Source organism: Melospiza melodia, unplaced genomic scaffold (assembly GCF_035770615.1).
Source record: "Melospiza melodia melodia isolate bMelMel2 unplaced genomic scaffold, bMelMel2.pri scaffold_46, whole genome shotgun sequence".
Lineage (NCBI taxonomy): Eukaryota > Metazoa > Chordata > Aves > Passeriformes > Passerellidae > Melospiza > Melospiza melodia.
In genome coordinates, this window is record NW_026948783.1 from 312,527 (window position 1) to 328,819 (window position 16,293).

The window sequence follows — 16,293 nt, forward strand, 5'->3', positions numbered from 1 at the left end:
TTTGGCGTCCCTGAGGTGGACTAAGCGACTCTGCAGCCCGAGACAAACCCGCAGCACCTCGGAGAAGCTTCTGGCAGCCGTGCATCCAGCTGAAAGGGGCTTTGGTTGCATTGCCCTCAGCTAGAGACTTTGGGAATATTCCCAGAAGAAGTTTCGTGGACTGTTCGGCACTTGTGGAAAGCCCAGCTCCTTTCTGGTGAGCAGATTTTCCAGAGGGAGGACAGGGTAGCCTCTCTCGCCCACAGAGAGGTCCTGTTCTGGTGAAGAGACCTGCCTGTACCCAGCCAGCTACAGCTTCCATTTCGGGTGAGTATCTCTGCTCTCGGTAGAGCAGGAGCTCAAAAACAGACTCTGCCGTGAGTTCTGTTCCTTTTTGCCTTTGCATTTTTGGCTGCGCAGCCCCACAGACGGGAATTTATTGTGTTCTAGCTTTTAGCTTTCTGCTGCGTGTGTTACTCTCTTTTGAAATTCGCGCCGGAGTGGGAGCTCTCTGCCCTTCCCCTCGGCTTTGCAGCACAGCGTGCTCGGCTCTCTCCATGTGGTCGGGGGATCCCTCTCTCTCTCTCTCTCTCTCTCTCTCTCTTTCTCAGCTCTGTGCGGGGGAGGGGGGGCTCTCTGCTCTCTTGCCGCGGGGGACTCTCTTTCTCAGCTCTCTGTGGGGGAAGGGGGAGTTCTCTGCACACGCGGCACGGGGGGGCCCCGGTTTCGGCTTGCCACGTGGCGTGGCTGCTCTCTCTGCTCCGCGGGGGGGCTGCATTCCACGGCGTGGGGGGGAGGCTTTGTTTCCACCTCGGCTCGGCAGGGCGTGCCCTGCTGCTTCTGCCCGGGAATTTTAAAAGCAGTATATACAGCTGCATTGTGAAGCTTTTGTTGGCTCGTTATCGCTTTCCTATCTGTGTTTTTTTTTTTGGAAATCGGTAGCTGATTTTAGCTTTGTTTTAGGTCAGGCGGGATCTAGTACTTTGCTTTTTACATCTAACATGGGTTCAAAACTCAGCATTGTACAAAAAGGAGTATTTTATAATATTGTTAGCATTTTAGACAGTAGTAATGTGAAGTTCTCAAAGGGAAAATTTAAACAGTTTATAAGATGGCTTTTCCTCCACTTCCCACAAATCTCCCCTGAAGAAATCCACAATATTCAATTCTGGGATAAAGTTGGGAATGAATTGATAACCTTAGGACAATCTGGCAATGCACCCTCAGCTAAATTTGTGTTTTGGAGTTTACAAATTCGAAGAGCATTGCTCAAACAAAAGGAAATGGAGAAAAAGCCAAATGTAAAGCCATGTACCTCTGCTCTCCCTGTTTCTCCCTCTCCTAGCTCTAAAACCCCTAAACCTCTTTCCCCAAAAGTTGGTATTTTAAAGAGAGCACACTCATTGGGAAGTCGACACCCAAACTCTGTTGAAATGCCTGAGTTGCCCTGTCCACAAGGCTCTGGCCAGGCTGCGTGGAACCTTTCCCAATCCCCTATGTCCCCTCCTCTGAAACCCACAGCATGTGTCAGCTTTCCAGAGAGCAGTGATGCCCAAAATGGTCCCCAGTCCCTACGGGGTCCACAAGATGGTGGATGCCATGTGGCATCTTCTCAAACCTGGTCTTCTTCTTCCCAAAATCCTCTTAAGCATCCCGAAACTCCAGCCCCATCCCCCTCTCCTCCTGTTCCTCGTGATACCTTTCCCCCTCCCCCTCCCTTTCCTGCAATACCCTCAGCTCCACCCCTCTACTCCTCCCAGGGGGCGTCTGCTGACGTGATGTCACTAGGTGTCCCCGCCCCCTGCCTGCCCCTTGACCCCGCCCCTTGTTCCCACGGTTTCCCCGCCCCTTGCCAGCCCCCTGTCCCCACCCCCTGTACCCGTTGCGTCCCCGCCCCCTCCCCGGGTTCCCACGGTGGGGACACACCCACTGCCATCCCCCAAACCTGTGTCTGTGATCCCAATGCTTCTGTTTCAAGGGATACAGAGCAGGGAACAGCAGATTCAATGCATAGTCCCATGTTGTCACTGGCTCCTGTCACCTTTCAGCCTGCAGCTCAGGGGGGAGCAGCTCCAACTGCTAATTGGAGTTCTTTTGGACAACAATTGATTAAAGAGTTCTGTAAGTCTCATAAAGAATATGGTCCACACAGTCCATATTTCCGTGGCCTTTTAAATTCTGAATTGAGTAGGACTGTAGTGATTCCACATGATTTAAAACAGCTTTTTTCCTGTCTCATGACCTCCACGGAATTCATATTATGGGAAATAGCATGGACACAAATGCTAAAAGATGCTCTCCCAGGCTTGCATTCTGATCCAAACACAGCCAAAGACAACAGTGGTAACCCTATCACCATTGAGCACCTCTGTGGTGAGGGCCAATGGTCTTCACCCCCAATCCAAGCTACTGCAATTCCTGCAGAAACACTCGAGAAAGTAAAAGAAGCATCTGAAAAAGCATTCTTTTCCCTACAACCTGAGGGGCCTTTTGAGCCCTATAGTAAAATTAAACAGCTACCATCAGAGCCTTTTTTGAAATTTGTAGAAAGGGTAACTACAGCTATTGAAATACAAGTTAAAAAAGAGAATGCTAGGGAAGCAATTTTAGAGGAAATGGCATTTACAAATGCAAATGAACAGTGTCAAGTGGCAATCCTGAGCCTTCCTATAGAGCCTTCTCCAACCTTAAAGGATATGCTCCTAATTTGTAACAGGAAAGTGCCTCTGATGAGTGTGGCTGAAGACACCAGACCAAGGCTGCTGCCAAGACCACCTCAGCGTGTCACTGTTGCCAGCCCTGTGCCTTTCCCCTCAGCACAGCAGTGCCCTGGGCAGCAGCGGAGACCAGCAATGGTTGAGCCCACAAAGCCATGCCTACTTTGTAACAACCTAGGGCACTGGAGTAACCAGTGCCCCCTGAAAAGGGAATCTGATGAATTTAGAAATGGCAGGGGAGGAGAACTACAAGCCCTCCCGGGGGGTCAACAACAACAAAAAAACTGAAAAGGGAGCACCTGCCTGCCAGGCGTGCAGACACAAAAAGAGCAGGCCAAGGGAATAAGGGTAGCAAAACAAATCAAGCGCGCAATAATATTAATGTTTGTGTAAGTGAAGCAGGTGCTTCAAAGACTGTGTATGATTTTAGTGATCCTGTGTTAACCACGTCTTCTGTCAATGAGCCTTACAGGTTGCAGCTGACTGAGTCACTCCATCTGGAGGACACTGGTTGGCATTTTGTGTCTGCAAATCCTGAACAGAAAGGTACTTGGAACCGGATTCGTTGTAAGTACATCGTCATTGGGGACACCAAACACACACCACAAGAGATCAGAATTGCTCCGGGAATGACAACATCAGATCCTGAGCAATTTGTTCTCGGCCTGCACTGTTTCCACCCACCCCTGTTTCTTCCCAAGGGACAAATTGTTGCACAAGCTATCCCTGTGCCATCTTTACCTGAAAGTACTGAAAAACAAGGGCCCATAGTCGCCCGAGTACAAGTTATTGGGAAAGACAAACCCAAATTATGGTGTAATGTCAGTGGGGGTGGGGAGTCAAAACGCATTGAGATGCTTGTAGACACAGGTGCAGACTGCACAGTGATTCCAGTACAAGACTGGCCAGCACATTGGCCTTTGCAAAATGTTGCTGGTCACCTTCAAGGTGTAGGAGGTCTTCAATTGGCAAGACAATCCAAAAGCATTATTCAATTTGAGGGACCAAACGGACAATTTGCAAATATCCGTCCATTTGTGTTGGATTTTTCGGAACCTTTGTTAGGGAGAGATTTGATGGCCCAGTGGGGTGTCACAATTGATATTCCAGACTCTCCACAGCATATTTGTACAGCAGTCATTGAACAACAGTGCCCCACCCAAAAACTGAAGTGGAAAACAGACAAACCAGTTGATGTAAAACAGTGGCCGCTCAGTAAACAAAAAATGAAGGTGCTTGAGGAACTAGTGGAAGAGCAACTAAAAAAGGGCCACATTGTGGAGACCATGTCCCCATGGAACTCTCCAGTGTTTGTCATCCAAAAAGCTGACAAAAAGTGATGGCGACTCCTCTGCGACCTCCAACAAATTAATAATGTAATTGAAGATATGGGTTCTCCCCAACCTGGTATGCCATCCCCAACAATGCTTCCCCAAGATTGGAAATTAGCTGTTATTGCTACTAAGGATTGTTTTTTTCAAATCCCCTTGCACCCTGACGATGCACCGTATTTTGCATTCTCCGTCCCTTCCATTAATAAGGAATCACCTATGAAAATGTACCATTGGACCGTTCTTCCTCAGACATTAAAGGTATCTCCAGCTATCTGCCAGTGGTATGTCTCTTCCCTGCTTTCCCCAGTACGTGCAGCCGCAGAGAAGGCCATTATCTATCATTATATGGATGATATCCTTGTGTGTGCTCCCAATGATGATTTACTCACACATGTGCTTGACCTAATGATCGATGCATTGATTGTTTCAGGGTTCGAGCTCCAGGAAAAGAAAATTCAAAAGATGCCACCTTGGAAGTATTTGGGCTTAGAAATTGGAAATAGGACCATTGTTCCTCAAAAACTAGAAATCAATCCAAGGATCAAGACCCTTGCGGATGTCCACAAGTTGTGTGGGTCTTTGAATTGGGTAAGACCATGGCTCGGTCTGACTAACGAAGACCTTGCCCCTCTCTTCAATTTATTGAAAGGGGGAGAGGACCCAGCTGCTCCTAGGTCTATTACGCCAGAGGCACGGAAAGCTCTAGAAAAGGTTCAGATTGCAATGTCCACAAGATAGGCCAACCGATGCCGGCCTGACCTGCCATTCAAATTTATCATCCTAGGTAAGTTGCCACACCTCCATGGAATTATTTTCCAGTGGGAGGAAAAAACAAACACCTAAGGCAAAGAACACACCAAAAAAGGACCGGGACCAGAGGGACCCTCTCTTGATCATAGAATGGGTTTTCCTCAGTCACAAAAGGTCCAAGAGACTGACAAAGCCTCAGGAGCTGGTAGCAGAACTGATCCGAAAAGCAAGGACCCGGATCAGGGAGTTAGCAGGATGTGATTTTAAGTGCATTCACATTCCAGTTGAGTTAAAATCAGGTCAAAATACTAGGAAAATACTGGAACAATTGTTTTAAGAAAATGAAGTGTTGCAGTTTGCTCTGGATTCCTACTCAGGACAAATTTCGGTAACGCCGCCCGCTCACGAATTGTTCGAACAAGATGTTCAATTCACCTTAAAACTGAGAAGTGCTCTAAGTAGGATACCTTTAAAAAGGGCTCTGACTGTCTTCACAGATGCATCCGGGAGGTCCCACAAGTCCGTTATGACTTGGAAGGATCCTCAAACCCAGCAGTGGGAGACAGACATTGCTGAGGTGGAAGGTTCACCTCAGGTTGCTGAATTGGCTGCGGTTGTTAGGGCCTTTGAAAGGTTCTCAGAACCATTTAATCTGATTACAGACTCTGCATATGTGGCAGGAGTAGTATCCAGGGCAGATCAAGCAATACTGCAAGTTGTGTCTAACATCGCACTTTTCGAATTGCTCTCAAAACTGGTAAAGTTAGTCACTCACCGAGAGCAACCATTTTATGTGATGCATGTCAGGTCACACACTGACTTGCCAGGGTTTATCGCTGAAGGCAACAGAAGGGCAGATGCTCTTGCTGCATCTGCAGTGATGGCCACTCTCCCAAATGTTTTTGAACAGGCAAAAATCAGCCACCAGCTTTTCCACCAAAATGCACCTGGCCTGGTTCGTCAGTTTAACATCACTCGAGAACAGGCCAAAGCGATTGTGGCCACATGCCGAAATTGCCAAAAACATGCACTCCCTACAGTGAGTACGGGAGCAAACCCAAGGGGACTGAAGAGTTGTGAACTGTGGCAAACAGATGTAACACACATACATTCTTTTGAACGGCAGAAGTATGTTCATATTAGTGTAGATACCTTTTCTGGAGCAGTCTATGCTTCTGCCCACACAGGAGAATCATCTATCGATGCTATTAAGCACCTCTTACAGGCTTTTTCTTTCATGGGCATCCCCAAGGAGCTGAAAACTGATAATGGGCCTGCTTACAAATCCAAGGAATTCGGGAGCTTCCTGCAGCAATGGAGAGCAGAGCACAAAACTGGCATCCCCTACTCCCCTACAGGTCAAGCCATTGTAGAAAGAACTCACCGTGATATTAAAAGGGTCCTGGACCAGCAACAACAGGTTCTGAAGGTGGAACCTCCCCACATCCGGTTATCCAGGGCGCTATTCACAATCAATTTTCTGAATTGTTCTTTTGACAGCCTGAACCCAGCCATCCTACACCACTTTGGGGGGAGCAATCATAGGTTAATTAAGGAAAAACCTCCAGTTTTAGTAAAGGACCCTGAGACTTGGAAAATAGTGGGACCTTACAAATTGGTTACTTGGGGACGTGGATATGCCTGTGTGTCCACCCCCTCTGGTTTAAGGTGGGTTCCTTCCAAATGGGTAAAGCCCTATGTTCCCAAGGTCTCAGAGAAATCTACAGAAGCACCCCAGATTGCTCATGCTGCCTGGAGAAGAAAACGCCGCACGTGTTCTCTGGAGGAATTTCCACTTAAACCTCCTATCTGGAATAGTTTATAATATATGTTTGTTTCAAGGTTTTGTACCAGTTTAGATCCCACTGCTCATGTGTAGCCTCGAGACGCCATGAGACTGAGCCTGCTTCTCGTCCTACTCGTGATCATCCCACCTGTGACCTCCTGCATAATGCCGCAGCCCAAACCACATATGGACTACCTTGACAAAAGCTCTCAGACATCAACAGAGAAACTGACAACTGGCTGAATGGACTCTTCAATGGCTGGGGACTCTCGGGCTGGTTGGGATCTATTCTGAAAACTGTGTTTTTAGTGCTGTTTATTTTAGTTATAGTTATTGTAGTTTTTAGCATTGTTTTTGGACTAATCAAATGCATGGTGCTCAAGTTAATTTCAAGCTCATCTCCGCCTCCTGAAGTCTACCATTTGGAAGCCCTCAGTGCTCCAATGGATGACCTGGAAGCCTCAGTGGAAAACACTGACCCTCCTGTAGAGGAAGAACTGATTTACCAACCATGGTTTGGCAATCATTCTGCACCACAAACACAGTCCTTTTCTTTTTAAACAAAACTAGGGGGAGATGTTGTGATGTGCTGTTATGTCCCATTTTGGCCTTCCAGGTCACTTCCCCAGGTGTGCCTATACCTCTCTCCCTTCCCCCTTGCCCCCATGCTGAGTGAGTCCTGTCAATCAGGCTTAACATTCCAGCAAGGCGTCGTGTGGTTGGTCAAGTTCAAAGGATGCCCCTATGCCCAGAGGTCATTGGCCTATCTGGGTGTCAACTTCCCCTGAGACCCTGCCCCTCTCACCTGGTTGGTGGCTCACCTGTACCTCCCCTCCCCCTGTCCCTGAGGTTAAAAAGGTGATCAGATCATGCGGCCGGTTTTTCTGTTGGAGCAGTTCCTCACGTTCAGACCTCTGTAACCATGGAATAAACCTCTGGATATAAACCCTCCAGCAGAATCCTCTCCTTTTTCTCTTCACCATCGCCTGAAGCTATTCTTCCTGAGGTAAACGGAGTTCCTAACAAGCCTGGACTTGTTCAGTGCCCAGCTGCAACCACCAGCAAGCCAAGGTATCTCTGGGGTGATACACCGCAGTTGCTGCCTTTGGCCTAGCAGCGAGGGTCAGACTGGCCCAGGCACAATCTAACTGGTAATATTGGGAGCCGTATTCCAATAATGGAACAACACGATGTGTACCTCAGGGAGATCTGATTGTAGGGTGAGAATGATTTGCAAATATCACTTTTCTTTGGATGTTACTGCCATTGTCTGTACATTAAACCACATACACAGGGGATAGAAGAAAATGTGCAAGTTTTGAAGGTCTGAGCAAGTGGAAGATGGAGATGTGCAAGTGTCAAAGGTCTGAGAAAGTGAAAGATGGAGGTTTGAGTGAGTAAATTGAAAGCGGGGAATCCCACAGCTCTCTATTATGGGGCGTGGATTCAGTTGTCCAATGTGGGGATGTGATGAGGACATGATGGATATTGCTTGTAATTTTGGGGGGAACAGATGGAAATGTTGTGTGACTAAATGCATGATGTGTGGTAGTATGTTGATGATATGGGGATAGGGGTGGAATGTCCTGGGGTGAAATTATTACCCTTGTATACCCATTAATGTGTTCTGTTTATGCTGGATATCACATTCTGTGCCTTTAAGACTGGCTCTGAAGAGTGAAAGTTTTGTTTGGGTTTTCTTATCAGCCACTTCCCCCTGGCTGGTGGGACACAGAGACAGGGCAGTACATAGTGCAGCTTTTGCTTTTTTGCTTTTGCTTTTCTGCTTTTGCTTTTTGCTTTGCTCTCTGCTCTTGCTTCTGCTTTGCTTCTGCTCGCTCTTGCTTCTTCTCATTAGCTAGTTTAGCTAAACAGTCCAAATTTCTTCCTGGACTCTTTCTCCTTTCCTTTTTTGAACTAACTCGAACCTGCTCTGGACTGGGAGTTGGAAGCACCTAGAGTTTACACCCTGTGGCCTGCAGCAGCTACCCCAGTTCCAGAGGGACTAAGAACAGAGCAACCACCCCTGAGAGAGACTTTCTGTATTTGTCATCTTTTTTCAGAGTGGTGAAAGAGTGTTGGCATGCAGTATTGTTCATTTTGTGTGCAGGGGGGTTCTGTGCCTGTAAAATAAACAGGTTCTTTCCACTTCTCCCCAAGGAATTATTCCCAAACTGGTTGAGGGGAGGGGACGTGTGGGTTTGCTTTCTGGAGGGGCCCCTCCTTTGAAGATTCACTCCCAAATTTGCCCTATACCAGGACATGGAGAGATCAGCCTCTAACTCCTCAGTGGGAAGGTCCCTTCCAGCTACTGCTTACCACTGAATCAGCCATGTGAACAGCAGAGCAGGGATGGACTCATGCCAACAGAGTCAAAGGCCCAGTAGAAGAACTCAAAGAATGGACTAGAACATCCTAGCTGGGTGAGAAAAGATTGATTCTCAAGCAGAGACTGAAAGACAGCCAGAAAAACACCAAGACGCCCAAAAAGTACAGTCAAACTTCCACCAACCAGCTTGAGAACTGTCTTCCTGTTTTCATGGGTGAGAATTACCAGCATCTCTTGAGGGGAAATACACAAGGGTCTTTACAAGGCGATGGGACAGCTTCTTTAAGAAAATAAGACGATGAAGGAGGGCAAGACCAGGTTGGACCCTTGTTTGCTACCAAGAAGGCTCCATGGTCCTGCTGTGGGTAGCAATCCCATAGGCATGGTAAGGTAGGGACAAAGGGCCATACTTGAGAGTATGGCCTCTATCATTTTTCAGTTGTCTTTTAATTCAACAGGGACTGGAGGGCGGGACCGAGTTGCCCTCTGTACTCACCCCTAAGATACACTGACTATAAGTAGCAGCCACATGGGTATGGTAGATGGGAGTCAAAGCCATACTGGACCTCTGTGATGGCCTTTTGTCCATTTCAAATAAGTGTGTCTAAGGAAAACCTGAGATTTTTTTTCTCCTGTTCCCACTGTCCTTGCCCACATCAACAGATGCTGGTATGACTCATTCAAAAGAGAGAGAAAATTTTTGACTCAATTGTTTGAACAAAATGACTTATAGAAAAAGAAAAGGGGAGTTTGTTATAGATGAGTAATCCTATGGTTGACTCTCACAATTAAGGGGTGAATCTTAAATATATGTTAAGAGAAATTTTGTAGATGTAGACTTATCCTTTCCCTCCCCCGTGCATTGTTATCACAGGATGGCCTCAGTAGTTGGGGCATTCGGGAGGGTTGGCTTGTTGCTGCGGCAGCACCTGACCTCCAATCAAGGTGTAAGAAAGTGATCTCCACCACTGGAAAGTGAAGAAGGAGTCGATTGACAAAATTTTGGGAGGAGCTAGAGGTGTAAAAGACAGAACATCCATTTTGTGGAAAACTACATGACGATCGAATCCTTTGCTCCTGGTGCTGTATTCTTTTCTTTATTCAGTCTTCTGTTGTATTTCAAAAAGGTCTCAGTAAACCATTTAATTTTTGAAAGTAAAAATAGTTTCTCACATGGGATTGTGGAACATGACGCAAGGTTGTCCACACTGGAACAGCTCTCAAGATACAACTTCTCTGACCTGGCCAGACCTCCTTGGGAGAGACCGTGGATCAATATCAATCACTGAATGCTCCAAGCAGCTCTCCTCTAAAGAGAACATCAATAAAAGACACTCGTTAAGAAAGGAATTGTCATGGTTTGGGCCTGGCACAGAGCCAGTGCCCCCATGAGAATACCCTCTCCCTGGTGTCTGCTGTGAGATGTGACCAGGAATAAGCAAAGCAGGCTCCAGCTTAAACATGAAGAAAACTTTATTACCTAAACTACAAGAAAAGAAGAAAAAACCTATAAGGGAAAAAAATTGAAAACCTTACAAAAAGCCCACCACCAAAATTTCCCAATCCGATACATTCTCCCAAATCACCAACTGCCCAGTCTGGCACCACCCTTTAGAATATTCAAACTTCAGTCCATGAAGAGGAGAGGAGTACTTCTTGCACCATAGGCTACCCCTGGAAACACATTGAAACCTCGTGTGCTTCCATGTCACTCGACACCACCCAGAAAGTCCTTTTGCCATTGTGACATCTTCCTTCCATGCCCAGTGCTCTCACCACTGTGCATGGACAAGAGCTGCTTTTAGGGTTGTCTTTTAAGGATGCCTTTTCTCACTCCAAAAAGGCACAGTCTCTGCTTTGGGACATCTGTCCCCCCCATTTTTTTCTACCCGCTGGGGCCGAGGGGTCCTCACAATGAACCCTCATGGTTCTGAGGCACTGTCTCCCCTTAAATGCAGTCTCTGTGTCACAGGAATAAAACTGGGTGAGTCTATGGCTACACAAGAAAAGTCCAGCCAAAAAGCCACTCCAATCATCTCTCTCTCCACTCAGCCAGCCTTCTCCACGTCCTTCGGGCCAGGTCCTTGGTTATCTCATCTCTTATTTCTCTTCTTATTTAGCTCTGAGGAGGATCAGCATTTTTGTGAGGTCCCAATCATGAAAGAAAGGGGTTAAAAATTCAGTCTCTGCCTGTCCCAGAGCTCCGGCACTCCCACACTTGCTGCTGCTCCGGCCAGCACCTCCTCCCTCACTGCATTCCCCCCCTTTCTCCTCCTGGGCCTGCTGCTATCACATTCATCATGGCCGGCTCTCCCTCTCTCTCTCCTGGGGGGGGTGGATGGCTGCCCGATGTCTCTTGGGGCTCCTCCACCCTTCCATCCTCCAAGGCCTCCTCACCCCCCATCTCTGTCCAGGCCCAGGCCTACCACATGGCTGCCCCTCCCCTGCCCAGCAGCAGCGGCTGGACGGGGGGAAGGGAGATCTGACCTCCGTTCCTCGAAGTCCCAAGAGAGCCTCCCAGAGCCGAAGCTCTGGTTTTAACCCCTGTGAGTTCTCAGAGGTGTGTCCGAACTCAACTGGCCACACCAGGTGCCAGTATTAAAATCCGAGCACCCATTGGTTTGACCACAGCATCCCAGAATTCCCACTTCTTCCTGGTCAAACCACCACAACACCCAAACAAGAAATGGCCCAGGGAATATCTTAAAAGTTCAATTCTTCTGTGGTTACTTAGAAATATTTCAGAATTTTATTCAAAGTGAATATAATATTTTGAAAACAATGCAGACATTCCACTGTCATATTTTCTGAAAAATATCTTTGTCAGGATTTCTTCTCCTGGGAGGCTAAGAAGCCTCAGAAAATAATGAAAACAATAATTATCAGATTGGTTCTGCTGTGTTTGCTTCTTTGGAATGTGGTCTGGAGGTTGTTTACCAACAGATGCATGTTTGATTGGTTTCCAGTGAATTCTTTTTACTTAATGACCAATCATCATCAGGTGTGGTGGCCTCTGAGTCAGTCATGAGGTTTTCATTATCATTCTTGTTAAGCCTTCTGTCTGTATCCTGTCTTATCCTTTAGTATGCTTTTAGTGTAGCATTCGATAATGTAATGTTATATAATATTACATGACATGAAATGCCATGATTAATATAATATAATATAATATAATATAATATAATATAATATAATATAATATAATATAATATAATATAATATAATATAATATAATATAATATAATATAATATAATTCAATATCAGCCTTCTGAGAACATGAAGTCAGATTCTCATCTCCCACCTTGTCCTGGGGACCCTCACAAACTCAACACAGAGAGAACTGCTTTGTCCTGCTTTGTTTTCCCATTTATAGATTGATATCAGCAAAGTCCAATTGATATTGACCCCCAGTACCTTCAAATTCAGTCTGAACAGGTATGAAAATCAAGGCTCTCCAACTGCCTGAAAAACAATATCCTTTTGTCCCCCCTCGCCACCATTTCCCTCCAATGGCACTCCTATGGACCAGGAATGGTGTGGCCAGCAGGAGCAGGGCAGGGATTCTTCTTCCTCTGTGCTGGGCAATGGTTAAGCAGCACCTCGAGTGCTGTGTCCAGTTCTGGGCCCCCCGATTTAGGAAGGACATGGAGGGGCTGGAGCGTGTCCAGAGAAAGGCAACAAGGCTGGGGAGGGATCTGGACCACAAGTCCTGTGAGGAGCAGCTGTGGAAGCACAGGTTCTTTATCCTGGAGAAGAGGAGGCTCAGGAGAGACAAGGCTGTATCAGGGCACTGGTTGGACTCAATCTCCAAAGCCTTTTCCAACCTTGCTGATTCTGGGATTCTTTGAAACCACCCTTGGAGCAGTTGCAGGATGAGCCCTGGGCCTCCTCTTCAGCAGCTCCAGCAGCCCAGGTCCCACAGCTTCTCCTGCCAGCCCCAAAGCCCATCCTGTCAGTCCTGCAGAGCCTCTGCAGCTCCTCCTCACTGCCCAGAACAGGGAATCCCAGAGTCAGACACAGCAGCCCAGACGTACCCCCTGGCCTGAAGTGCCTCTGGCAAGGGAGCAGCACGAGGGACTGCAGGGGCCTGCAGACAATTCCTGCAGCACTTGTAGGATGATCCTGCTGCCCAAGGGACGTTCCCATGGGGCCAAGTCAGGAACTGCAATGGGGAGAGGGGCCAGAGAGGAAAGGGCAAACAGGGATGGGTTGTTTGCAGGGGAGGGAAGAGGGGTGGGCAAAAGGAAGACATTTATATAAGGAAGAGTAAAGAAAGCAAAGTTGAAGCAAAGGAAATGCTCAGGGCAGTTTCGGGGTGGCTGCCAGAAAGCCCTGGCTCTGAGCAACAGCGCCTGCAGTGGGACAGGAAACTCCCAGCTCATGGGAACAAACTTTCTGGCTGAGTGCAGAGGCCAGGACAAAGCTGAGTGGTTTCCCTGGTGTCCCCAAGCCCTTGCTGGCCCGAGGGACTGAATGCGTTTGTGCTCCCTCTGCTTTGTGTCCCCACACCAACAGCATGGGGGTGCTCCCCCTGCTCTGTACAATGCAAACCGGGGCTCCTGAGGCAGTGCTGCCGTGTCTGTGCCTGCAAGGATGGGGCACCTGTGTGAGCTGGGGGAGAGGTCAGAGCTGCAGAGGGGGGATGTTGTTGGCAGCTCCATCAGGACGCTCTGGGATGCTGCCCTGGGCTGTGCAGCGCACTGGGGATGGAACAGCCCCTGCTCTGCTGCTCCTTCCTCTCTGCCCCAGGGCCCTTGCAGAGCCCCAGCCATGCTGTTTGCCCCCAGCCTGCCCAAGGCCAGCCTGGGGCTGCTCATGGGGTTTTCTGTGGTGAGCATTGGCCTGGCCGTGTTCTTGAGAGAGCCTGGGCAAGTGGCCTGAAGCCCCCAGGCCCATGTCCTGTCCCTGCTGCAGGCCTGCAACTGCCACCCCCAGGCCTGTGCCCAGCCCCGAGAGCACTCAGGCCCTACAGAACACCAGGGCCACCAGGGCAGTGGGGCAGGGCCACGACAGCAGCACTGACAACACCAAGTGCTGCTGGGCACAGCTGCTGGGCCAACACTGATCTGATCCCAGCTCTGCACACAGACATTGGTGCTGCAACTCCAGAGAATGCAACAAATGACATCACTGCAGAAAACTTTGCTGGGAAATTCTTTAGCTCTTTTAAAGCCATTGAGAGTACAGCCCTTCACAGACACAGTCTGGCTGCACAGAAGGTGAAGAGAAACACAATGGAAATGACACAAAGAATGGTATTCCTTTGTTGAAAATAATAAAAAAGTAAAAGAAAGACAAAGGACCTTCAAAATAAAACCAAAAAGAACTATCAAAGATGACTTTAATTACAAGTGATTTGCAGAAATTGGCCAGCATTTTAATGTTTCTGAAACCATCCAGTCATCAGTCTCCACACTGCAGCCTTGAGCTCCTGGTTCCTCAGGCTGTAGATGAGGGGGTTCAGGGCTGGAGGCACCACCGAGCAAAGAACTGACAAGGTCAGATCCAGGGATGGGGTGGACATGGGGGGAGGTTTCAGGTAGGAAAATATGCCAGTGCTGACGGACAGGTAGACCACAGCCAGGTGAGGGAGGCAGGTGGAAAAGGCTTTGTGCCGTCCCTGCTCAGTGGGGATCCTCAGCACAGCCCTGAAGATCTGCACATAAGAGAAAACAATGAACACAAAATAGCAAAGTGCTAAACAGGAACTAACTGCAATGAGCCCAAGTTCCCTGATGATTGAGTGTGAGCAAGAGAGCTTGAGGATCTGTGGGATTTCACAGAAGAACTGTCCCAGGGCATTGCCATGGCACAGGGGCAGGGAAAATGTATTGGCTGTGTGCGTGAGAGCAGTGAGAAAGGCACTGGCCCAGGCAGCTGCTGCCATGTGGGCGCAAGCTCTGCTGCCCAGGAGGGTTCCATAGTGCAGGGGTTTGCAGATGGACACGTATCGGTCGTAGCACATGAATGTCAGGAGATAAAATTCCGCTGAGATGAAAAACAGAAAGAAAAAGACCTGTACAGCACATCCTGAGTAGGAGATGCTTCTGGTGTGCCAGAGAGAATTGTGCATGGCTTTGGGGACAGTGGTGCAGATGGAGCCCAGGTCACTGAGGGCCAGGTTGAGCAGGAAGAAGAACATGGGCGTGTGCAGGTGGTGGCTGCAGGCTACGGTGCTGATGATGAGGCCGTTGCCCAGGAGGGCAGCCAGGGAGATGCCCAGCAAGAGGCAGAAGTGCAGGAGCTGCAGCTGCCGCGTGTCTGCCAATGCCAGCAAAAGGAATTGCCTGATGTAGCTGCTGTTAGACATTTGCAGTTCCTTGGCATGGGGATCTGTAGAGAAAAGAAATCATGGAATAATTTGGTTTGAAGAGAATTTTAAATATCCCAGTACAGCTTGGGGGCACCTTCCCCCCACTGCCTGCCCAGGGCTCTGCTGCCTGGAGCTGTCCCTGCCAGCAGCTGCTTCCCTGTACTCAGGGCTGGGCCCTGCCAGTGCTGCCAGAGCCCAGCCCAGCCCTGTGGACTCAGCTCTGCCCTGCAGACCACTCCCAGCTCAGGCACTGCCCGGGGTCAGCTCTGGTTCTGCAGGCTCTGATGGCAATGTCAGAGCAACCCTGAGGAGGCTGGAAAAGTGACACTGATGCTGCCTCTAAGGGGCCCTGTTCTGATTTTGTTACTTCCAGATTTCTTAAGATCTGAGAGAAAATGTTTTTATTTTTCTCAACCTGAACTTAGAGATGAATATCTATGTGCAATTTCCCATCCAGGCAACCCAGAGCTGTATATTAAAAAAGCAGGATTTTCCCTTTCATGCAGCCCCTGCCTTGCTGTGCTCCCGGTATAATCAACTCAGAAATGTTCTGCAGTTACATGCCATCCGAGGAGCAGTCCTGAAAAATGCATAATTCTCCCACACAAGGAGAAAACTTCAAAGCCTTACCAGTTGTCTCCTCTCACCCAGATCTTGTCCCCCAGTGCTGGCAGCAGCTTCCAGGGCTGGCTGAGAGCTGTCCCTGGCAGGCAGCAGAGTCCCAGCCGCAGCCCAGCGCCCTGGGCTGCAGGACCCTGCTCTGCAGGACAGCCCTGGGCACCCCTGGCTGCTCTGCACAAAAGACAATCAGACAATGTACTCACAGAGTCTGTAGGCATTGGGATGGTCCAGCTTCAGGAGATCACTCCAGGAGCTGCAGCTGCATTGTCCCACAGCCAAAAGTTCCTGTGCCAAGGGCTGGCAGTGATTGTGCCCCAGGCACTTCTCAGCACCTTCCCAGCCCTGACTGATTGATGCTCTCTGTGCCTCTGTGCTACACCCGGGGTGGCTGCAGGCAGTGCCCCAGCCCTGCTGGGCTGGCAGAAGATCTGCTCATCAGAGAAATGTGCTTTTGAAGCTTTGC

General features: G+C 48.7%; 1 protein-coding gene across 1 annotated transcript; it reads right to left on the reverse strand.

Moving 5' to 3' along the window:
* Positions 1-14,291: 14,291 nt before the first annotated feature.
* Positions 14,292-15,206, reverse strand: LOC134434727 (olfactory receptor 14A16-like; the record flags this gene model as incomplete). The annotated part of the gene is made up of 1 exon (XM_063183351.1): positions 14,292-15,206. A coding segment is annotated over exon 1 (915 nt), but the record flags the coding sequence as incomplete, so codon positions are not given.
* Between the last annotated feature and the right edge of the window lie 1,087 nt (positions 15,207-16,293).